The 10,111-nt window shown below is 37.8% G+C and overlaps 1 protein-coding gene across 2 annotated transcripts; it reads right to left on the bottom strand.

The window, feature by feature from the left end:
• Nucleotides 1–1,268: 1,268 nt before the first annotated feature.
• On the bottom strand, nucleotides 1,269–8,870 carry si:ch211-151h10.2 (uncharacterized protein LOC567699 homolog). 2 transcript variants are annotated; one of them, XM_052581821.1, is made up of 9 exons: nucleotides 8,665–8,870; nucleotides 7,659–7,863; nucleotides 7,487–7,545; nucleotides 6,164–6,203; nucleotides 5,779–5,888; nucleotides 2,906–3,086; nucleotides 2,738–2,821; nucleotides 2,501–2,596; nucleotides 1,269–2,365 (listed from the first exon to the last, which is right to left on the bottom strand). In XM_052581821.1, the coding sequence occupies exons 1-9, from the start codon at nucleotides 8,811–8,813 to the stop codon at nucleotides 2,075–2,077; spliced, it is 1,215 nt and encodes a 404-aa protein (XP_052437781.1). In that variant the 5' UTR covers nucleotides 8,814–8,870; the 3' UTR covers nucleotides 1,269–2,074. The 2 variants fall into 2 exon arrangements, with proteins under 2 accessions (XP_052437781.1, XP_052437780.1); XM_052581820.1 differs by having other exon boundaries at nucleotides 6,065–6,203; nucleotides 8,665–8,869.
• Nucleotides 8,871–10,111: the final 1,241 nt, after the last annotated feature.

Genomic DNA, 10,111 nt, shown 5'->3' with positions numbered 1-10,111 from the left:
ACAATGCAAACATTGTAATATTGTGAAATATTATTAGAATTTAAAATAGCGGTTTTCTGTTGTAATATACTCTACTGAAAACTCAATTTCAAAAGAGTTTTTGTGGAAACTGATTTTTTTTTTCCAGAACTCTGAAGTTTAGAAGAAGAGCATTTATATGAAATAGAAATCTGAAGCAATGTAAAAGTCTTTAGTGTCACTTTTAATGCTTCCTTACTAATTCTAATAATTTTGTTCTGTCAAAAAACAAAGCCCTAAAACCTTGTTTCACAATGTTTGTGCTACAGACATGAATGATGTATAAAACCCTGCAGCATTTTGAAGGAATGACAAAAAAGTGATCAGTTGTTGCCAGCTGGATCAAAAAATAAAAAACGAAATCCCATATGAGGGACTCAAGCCATACTGTATCCAGGGACAAAAAACAAATACAAACACACTGACAACCACATAGTAACGGGTTAAAAAAAAGCCTACTTTAATATAATATTAATATTTATAAAATAAAAGGCAAAAGCTTTTTATACAGGCAAGCACCACTTGCGTTTTCCTCACAAAGCCCAAGTATCTAATAATAATAATTTTATTCAGTGTATATACGAGAGAAGCAGACTCCAAAATGAAATGTTGAAAAAATACAGACGCTCAGATCAAATAAAAATTCCTACTAAATCCACAAAGGCCAGTAGAGAATGAAGGAGCACCTTTGCTCTCATAAGACCGTTCATCTCTTTATGAAATACACTTTCAGACTGTGCTTTACAGCAACCTAGCAGATTTTTCCCACTATAAAGTTGATTTGGTGGAAAAGTTTGGCCTCAATGCTATGAGTGACTGCTAAGAAGAAGAAAAAAACACTGCAAAATCTGTATCTGGCTGAAATATAGATATATGGAGAACAGACCGTGAAGAATGGCTTTTGTTCCTCTAAGAAGTTTGCATATCCACCCTAAATGTGTATTGGAACAAACTCATTCAAATCCACTGTAGCCTATGTTGAAACCAGAATACTAAAGGTGTAAGTGCTCGATTGGCTAATACTGCCCACAGCAACCTAATTGTTTCTTTCTACTTAACAGTACAAACATGTCAAAGACTGGACTTACAGCTGTTGAATTTGTTTTTCAATGTAAACTATCCTAATTTAAAGGCAATGTGATGTTTGTACATGCCAGTAGGCCAACAAGTAAAATGGTTTGTAAGATATTATGCTCTGATATCTTTAGTGTTGAGGACCTTGTCGTGTAAGCGTGCAGCTGGGCTTGAGCTCTCGTGAAGGAGTTGGCTGTTTATTTTTGATTGGATTGCGCCCTCTTGTGCTCAAACATGGCATGACACAAATACCTTTCTGTGGCTGTTACCACATTTACTGTTTGTTTCAGTTAATTGTCCGTTTAATGTGCGCTTAAGATGATTAAGATTCAAAAAAATATCTTATTTACACAGTTTACGAACAGAAAATCACAAGTCACAGCACAGTCACAATACAAGAAGGATTTCATCATATGAGCTGATCGACTATTGACTAGACAAATACTATGTGGTAAAGTTTGGGGTCGGTAAGATTCTTATTTATTTATTTATTTAGAGAGAGAGACAGAAGATAGTGTTTGTTGAACACAATATCAGCAGATTAGAATGATTTCTGGAGGATCACGTGACACTGAAGCCTGACGTAATGACGCTGAAAATTCAGCTTTGCCATCAAAAGGACAGCAGATTTGTTTAAATATTATTTTAAAAAGCAATATATCACAATATCACTGTTTTCACAGTATTTTCAATTAAATCTTCCGACATCAAACTTTTTCTATTATTCTATTATATAATATTAATGTTAATAAAAAACCATCAATACTATATGTAATGTTATACATTATTATTATTATTGTATTAATTATGCAAGAGTTCTTATTTACACATTTCACATGTTGAAAATTACAAGTCACAGTATAGACACTATATAGCGATTCCAATTAATAAATTGTGAATAAAGTGCACAAACTGTCGTTACACCTGCTCAGCAGGCGGGCATTAAAAAATGTCCTGTAAAAACATCCATCTTTTGTCAAAACTACGGCGATGACTTCCTCCTCCTCGACCCACAGAGCATATGGAAGGCCGATGTTCTGGAGCGGGTCTTCTGTGAGGCTTCTGGCGACTCCGGGTCACTTTCCGGGTCAGAATTTAATTGAGATGCTTCCGGAGCAGCAACGTACACAGGGACAGCGGGAAGAGACAGTCGTGACTGATTCACACAGAACTTTGTCTTTTCCTCCTCAGAAGCCTTCAGGCCTCTCAAGTGGATCACAAAATTCGACGTCTGCTGTTCCAAAGACATGAAATCCTCAAGGATCTCAGAAAACTGTCACCGCAAAGAAAGGAAATGATTTATTGAACAAATCAAAGCATATAAAAAGCAAGAATTTTTCACTTTCTGGCTATTTTTGGTGGCTAACTATCAGGTTGGGGCGGTTGTTCTCTGTAAACGTCTTCATACCAGATCAGTGTTGGACTGTAGTAACTCTTTGGTCCATACAGAGTCGATGGTGGCACTGAAAGTCTCCTTCAGACGCTGATGACTGCTGCGAAGTGTCTGAGGAAGATCAGCCAGCAAAAACACACTTCTTCAAGCTTTATCGCATGGAAGTTGCCATATTGGCAACTATTTCTGAATCTTAGAGAACCAAACTGGTTCAGAAATGACTATATAATCTTTAATTTTGTGTGTTCTGACCTGTAAAAGGTTTATATTGGCTTCCAGCTGTGTCCGGCACTGTTGGACTTTGATTTTGAACTGACTGAGCTCACTGAACAGGCTCTAAAACACAAACACATTCACAGATATCAGTAAACACTGATCACAGGGTGCACTGTAAGGTTTTATAGGACGAGCGTGCATCACCTCAGTGTCTGTGAGGACTGCGTGAGGGTCGAGAGCTTCCTGTGTGCTGTCAGGCCTCAGAGTCACTCGTGTGTGTAACTCCTCCAGCAGAGCCCAGCGCTTGTGTAACCCGCTCTGAACCGCACACACACTCACGTCACACTCACGCTGAACCTGCAGCAGAGAGCGCAGACCGCTCACCCTGACACACAGAATAATGCCATTAGAAACACAACACCATCATAAAAACAATATCAGTTCAGAACAGACTAGAAGAGTTTTTCAAAAAAAAAGTGCTGCATGAAAACGGACACAATACTGTGCTAAAAGTTATTTTTTAACAAATAAAAACCTTCATTTAGCAAGGATGCATCAAACATGACATTTATAATGTTCTAATAAACTAAACTAAAATAAATAGATAATTCAAATAAATGCTTTTACATTTTCTAATAATCAAATAATCCTATAAAAATGTTATATTATAATAATGTTACAGTATTGTTCAAAATAATAGCAGTACAATGTGACTAACCAGAATAATCAAGGTTTTTAGTATATTTTTTATTGCTACGTGGCAAACAAGTTACCAGTAGGTTCAGTAGATTCTCAGAAAACAAATGAGACCCAGCATTCATGATATGCACGCTCTTAAGGCTGTGCAATTGGGCAATTAGTTGAAAGGGGTGTGTTCAAAAAAATAGCAGTGTCTACCTTTGACTGTACAAACTCAAAACTATTTTGTACAAACATTTTTTTTTTCTGGGATTTAGCAATCCTGTGAATCACTAAACTAATATTTAGTTGTATGACCACAGTTTTTTAAAACTGCTTGACATCTGTGTGGCATGGAGTCAACCAACTTGTGGCACCTCTCAGCTGTTATTCCACTCCATGATTCTTTAACAACATTCCACAATTCATTCACATTTCTTGGTTTTGCTTCAGAAACAGCATTTTTGATATCACCCCACAAGTTCTCAATTGGATTAAGGTCTGGAGATTGGGCTGGCCACTCCATAACATTAATTTTGTTGGTTTGGAACCAAGACTTTGCCCGTTTACTAGTGTGTTTTGGGTCATTGTCTTGTTGAAACAACCATTTCAAGGGCATGTCCTCTTCAGCATAGGGCAACATGACCTCTTCAAGTATTTTAACATATGCAAACTGATCCATGATCCCTGGTATGCGATAAATAGGCCCAACACCATAGTAGGAGAAACATGCCCATATCATGATGCTTGCACCTCCATGCTTCACTGTCTTCACTGTGTACTGTGGCTTGAATTCAGAGTTTGGGGGTCGTCTCACAAACTGCCTGTGGCCCTTGGACCCAAAAAGAACAATTTTACTCTCATCAGTCCACAAAATGTTCCTCCATTTCTCTTTAGGCCAGTTGATGTGTTCTTTGGCAAATTGTAACCTCTTCTGCACATGCCTTTTTTTTAACAGAGGGACTTTGCGGGGGATTCTTGAAAATAGATTAGCTTCACACAGACGTCTTCTAACTGTCACAGTACTTACAGGTAACTCCAGACTGTCTTTGATCATCCTGGAGGTGATCATTGGCTGAGCCTTTGCCATTCTGGTTATTCTTCTATCCATTTTGATGGTTGTCTTCCGTTTTCTTCCACGTCTCTCTGGTTTTGCTCTCCATTTTAAGGCATTGGAGATCATTTTAGCTGAACAGCCTATCATTTTTTGCACCTCTTTATAGGTTTTCCCCTCTCTAATCAACTTTTTAATCAAAGTACGCTGTTCTTCTGAACAATGTCTTGAACGACCCATTTTCCTCAGCTTTCAAATGCATGTTCAACAAGTGTTGGCTTCATCCTTAAATAGGGGCCACCTGATTCACACCTGTTTCTTCACAAAATTGATGACCTCAGTGATTGAATGCCACACTGCTATTTTTTTGAACACACCCCTTTCAACTAATTCAACTAATTGCCCAATTACACAGCCTTAAGAGCGTGCATATCATGAATGCTGGGTCTCATTTGTTTTCTGAGAATCTACTGAACCTACTGGTAACTTGTTTGCCACGTAGCAATAAAAAAATATACGAAAAACCTTGATTATTCTGGTTAGTCACATTGTACTGCTATTATTTTGAACAATACTGTATATTATATTATAATAAAATTATTATTTGTTCATTACAATACTTACATTTTTGCTAATTTTTACTACTACCCTGTTAACCTCTATCTATCTTTTTCTTTTCTTCTTTATTTTTTGGTAATTTTGTAAATTAACTTACATAACTTGCTTGATTTATGTACTTTATGTTTCACTGTCATTCAAGATTGGACACTTGGCTGAATTTGTCATAATAATGAAATCATTTTAATATAAAGATGTAAGCATGAATTTGTTTTGGAACAATTATTAACTGTACTTAAACTGTAAAAAAAATCTATAAATGTATACAAAAAATAATAACATATATATATTATCTACAAAAAAATGTCATGGCAAAATCTCTCTCTTTCTCTCTCTTAAGAAAACATCTAGAGTGCAACTAAAGAAATCTAAATATAACTTTTTTTGTTTTGATTTTCGTAACATTTTTTTCTTTTTTTTGTATGTGATCATTTGAATGACTTTACCATTAAAAATGATTAGGTGTGTCTGGACTTTTGTCTCTAGTCATAAGCATTGACTTCACGATTATACGAGTGCACAGTTATTCGTCATGAACATTCAAATGAAACTGGATATTGCGAGGCATCGGCTCGTCCCATGACAGCTTGTTGTCTGAAATCATGCATGACACAAGACTGGGTGTGAGACATTTTAGGTGGAGTTCAACCCTAGAAACAACCAAGCCTTGAACAATTGGTGACATCGGGTAAATATTTGTCGTATCTGTTCATCGAGTTCATCTCACCTGTCCCTCAGGTAAGAGCTTATACTGTTCACTCTATCTTGAAGAGCACATTTCTCCTTCTCCTCAGGTCCTTCCTCACAACTCTTCCTGTGGAGAGTCCGAGACACTGCCTGAAATGCAAAAAGACAAACATTACTGGTATTTGCAAACATCCCAAATTCCTGTTTAGCAGGATCAACAAGAGCATTGGGTTTCCAACAGCAACATCATTTGAAATGAAAATGACAATATATGTGTGATGACACTGCTGACAGATTCTCTGAGCACCCATCCACTACAGACGCACCTCTAGTCTGTTGAGGAGACCTCGTATGTGTGGCTCGCTGGGGTCCGGCAGGGGCTCATGCAGGAGGGACACCGCTAAACCATCCGCTAGAGCACTGACCTGCGTTTCCAGATGACCTGCGTCCTGCTGTGGATGTATGCTGAGAGAAATCAGATAAATGAGACAAATGTTTTCAACCAAGTGTAGGTGGTGCAGGTATGACGTCAGAACCAGGAAGACCCATTCGCTGCTGCTTCCTTCCAGACTGTCCTTTAGGGTTATAAGATAAGACCATTTGGGGTGTGAGTGTGTCCAGTTGTGACAAAACGTCAGAGTATCGTCAGGTTATGTTTACCACAGGCTTTATTTTACTCATACACTGAAACCCCCTTCATTTCGAAGAAATCAGCAGCGAATCAGTCTTTTGTGTTCTGACAACATATCTACATCTAAAACATGACAAAACTGTTTATTGTTGAATTCCAGTCAGTCCCAGGAACGAGGGTTTTGAATAAAGGAATTTTCTAGGTTCAGTGCAAGTTAAATGTATGGTATGCTAATGATTATAAAAGAAAATACTTTTGTTTGTCTCGCAATCCTTCATTTTATTTTTAAATAACAATAATAACAATAAATAAATCATTTGTATAGTAATACTACAGCCAACCATTTTAATTATTTAAGAATTATTTATTTATTATATTTATACCAGGAGACTAGGGTTATGTTAACATTTAATAATGCATTATTAAAATCAAAAGTTGTATCCATTGATAATATTTTAATGTACCTGAACGAACATGAATTTTCAATGAATAGTTGTACTTTTTTATCTAGAGCTAACAGAAGAATAAATACTGTAACATTGTTAGCTTATGTTAGTTAATGTATTACTAATCTTAAATTAAAGGGCCTTATTTTACCACTTAAACTCATATTGTACCTGGAACAGTCCCCTATAATCTGTTTCATCCACATTCGGTTTTAAGTTCAACTGCTTGAAACATTGGTTAATTTATTCTTGAAATGTTATGTCTTTTTCTCATTTAGGGTTATGCAAAGTTTCTACACATAGAAAGGCTATACAAATCTTAGAGAGTAAGATGGTGTTAGGGGTGTTAAATGTTGTAAGCTTCCATGCAATTTGCCAAAAATTAACACTTTGAGAACATTTTCAATGTGTACTTTTTACATTTAAGACTCAAAGGATTTTTTTTAACACAATAGGAGTTCATAATTTATCCCATCTATGTCTTGTTTTGGTCTCTGACAAGCTGCAATTGAGGTTTTATGTAAAAACAAGACTATAGAGTTTTTCATAGTGTTAATATGTGGTGAACTGCATTGAAATCAAAAGGGTTCAATTTGACCCCTAAAACAAAGAAAGTAGTCAACAAGAGAATTTTGGTATTCAGTATATTCACAGGATTTGCTTTGTCTCACCTGGATTGCTGGTTTTCAGCAGTTTGTCTCACTATCACTTCACCATTGCATGGGAGATGCTGAGAAAATGACACATAACATACATTCGTATTTACTTATGTGAGATAATGTCATTAGTAGACAAGCTGACTAGGATGCGAAACTAAAAACAATAATACAATAGTAGACAGACCTGCTTTACTTTCTGTTCATAACGGAGCAGGAACTGGAAAGCTGGAGCACAGAGGGCCAAGGCAGCACACAGCAGCCCAGCGAGGAGCAGTCGACCCGCGGCTTCAGGCAGACTGACAGAGGGGTGCAGAGGAGACTCCTCCAGAAGAACCAAGCACATCAGAGCCAGAAACGGACTCCATCTCGGCCAGTTTCTCCAGTGCAGCCTGACAATGAAGGAAACAGAGAGTCAACACAATTGGCCAATCGTGGTTATTATGACAATTAGAGAAAATATTTCAATCATTTTATCGTTTTGCAAACATTATGAGAACATATTGAATATTCTATGAACGTTCTGAGACAAGTCTTAAATAGTAAAGTACATTAGATAGACGTCCAACCAAAGCATTTCAGAAAAAAAAAACATTCCATAACATTTTGAGGACATTATTTACAAAACATGTAACTCCGAAACTGTAACTATTAATATCAATGGAAGATTGACTGGTTTGTTTATAACTTTGAAAGAACCTTGTCAGGGTGCTAGCCAAAGTTCTGAGAATGTTCCCATTTGTGTTTATATATAATTTCATAATTACCTCTACTGTCTTTGAAATATACAGTTTACTGCACAATGTACTGACAAGACTTTATGATAAACTAAAATGTAAATAATGTAATTTTCATCAAAACTTGTATGTCATGTATTTAAAAAAGTTTCGTAATTACACATTTTCAGTGCTGAAGTTTTTTAACTTTTGAAAGCACAACAAAATATTAAAGCAATGTATTTCAGAGTAAAACCTTTAATTTGACATTTTTACAAAATGCTCATCTTAAAAGTGTACTGCTCTCTTTAAGTACACCTAAGTTGTCCTTGAATTCAGTATTTTTATATTATCTGTAAGTATACACATACAAAAAAAAAAAAACTTTTAAGAATTGAAGTACACTACAAATGCACATTCAACACAATTAAGTATACTATTTTCTCAAGGGTTAACTCAAGCACTCCAAACACCCACCTCATCCGTGTCCACTCTTGCCCAGCTCTCTCCTCCAGCTCTCGGCTGATCATCTGTTTGTCCTCCACTGCTCCATCCCCTTCTCCTCGGCTTCGAGTCCTGCTCCGCTCCCAGCAGCTCCACACATTTCCCACGCTCAGCTGAGGCATGTATCCTCACGGACGTCCTGTGGGAAGTGTTTGGGTTCCTCAACACATGCCATGGAGACTGAATACTGGATTTTCTAGCTTTACCAGTCGGTCCAGCAGGTTTAATTCATCAAACACCAATGTTTATTGTTTTCCTTGTTGGTTTGTAAGAAGAATATGTGCGGAATGCGGTATGGTGAGAGAAGTCAGGCACTGCCCGACCCACCTGTGCCAGTTACACCACTCCCTCCTCAAACACATTCACATTATATACACACAACAGCTCAAAAAAAAATAAAAAAACATTCACTCAAGACGGACAAAATGGGACCAAACCGTTCTGCATGTTTACAATGTAACAGCACATATTATTAGCTCATGATGTGTATAGGGAAAACTTCAGGTTTACTCTGTACTGAAGCCTGATTGGTTCACATTTGTGTAGCTGCACAAACCAATGGCGATTTAGCCCACCAGAAGGGGCAGAGCTGACCTCCATATAAGTCCACGTACCTGAATGTTTTACTGCTATGATAGAGGACCCACATACTCAAAAGAGCAAATTTCCCTTTCCCACGCAACCTTTTGGTTGCCAGTTCCCCTCCTCCTAACACCAAGCCTTCATTCGCAAGATTAGAACCCATTGCATCACGGCTCAAGGCTTAGAGCAGCCATTCCGGGCACGTCCATCTGGGTTCTAAACACAATAAGACAAGGTTACTCGCTTCAGTTCACTCACAGGCCACCTTGTTTCAGGGGTATCATTCAGACTTCTATTCCATTCAAGATGTCTGAGTGTACAGATCTTTGAAACAGATCTTGGCACACATTTGTCCTGAGGACTGTTTCCTGATGGTGGATATGAAAGATCTGAAAGATTTTCATATCTACATCATCACAGACCTTTCTTGAGATTTGTATTCGAGAGAGTGGCCTATCAGTATGCGGTCCTACTATTTGGACTGTCTCTGGCCCCTCACACTTTTTACGAAGCTGGCCAATTGATTGGCGGATCCTGAATCATTCTTGTCTTCAGGCTGTGCCAGTCTGGGACTTGTCTGTAGTCTCTTCAAACCACTCCATTTGGCAAAGCTGTGTCCTTTGTCACTTAAAACCGCCCTGCTGATGGCAACCTGTTAAGACAGTCGCTTTACAGGGCTGCCAGTTACAAAGCAGAGATTTTCTCACTGGATAGTCTTCGCCATAGCCTTGGCTTATACCTCAGAAGGCTAACAAAGCCCCAAAGGTGTGAGGGCCCACTCCACCAGAGGAAGTGCCTCCTCCTGGGCATGGCCAACTGGGATCTCTATTGGTGAGAT

Source organism: Carassius gibelio, chromosome B18 (genome assembly GCF_023724105.1).
Source record: "Carassius gibelio isolate Cgi1373 ecotype wild population from Czech Republic chromosome B18, carGib1.2-hapl.c, whole genome shotgun sequence".
Taxonomy (NCBI): Eukaryota; Metazoa; Chordata; class Actinopteri; order Cypriniformes; family Cyprinidae; genus Carassius; species Carassius gibelio.
Note: the sequence above shows the minus strand (reverse complement) of the source record. Positions and strands in the feature narration are given on the sequence as shown.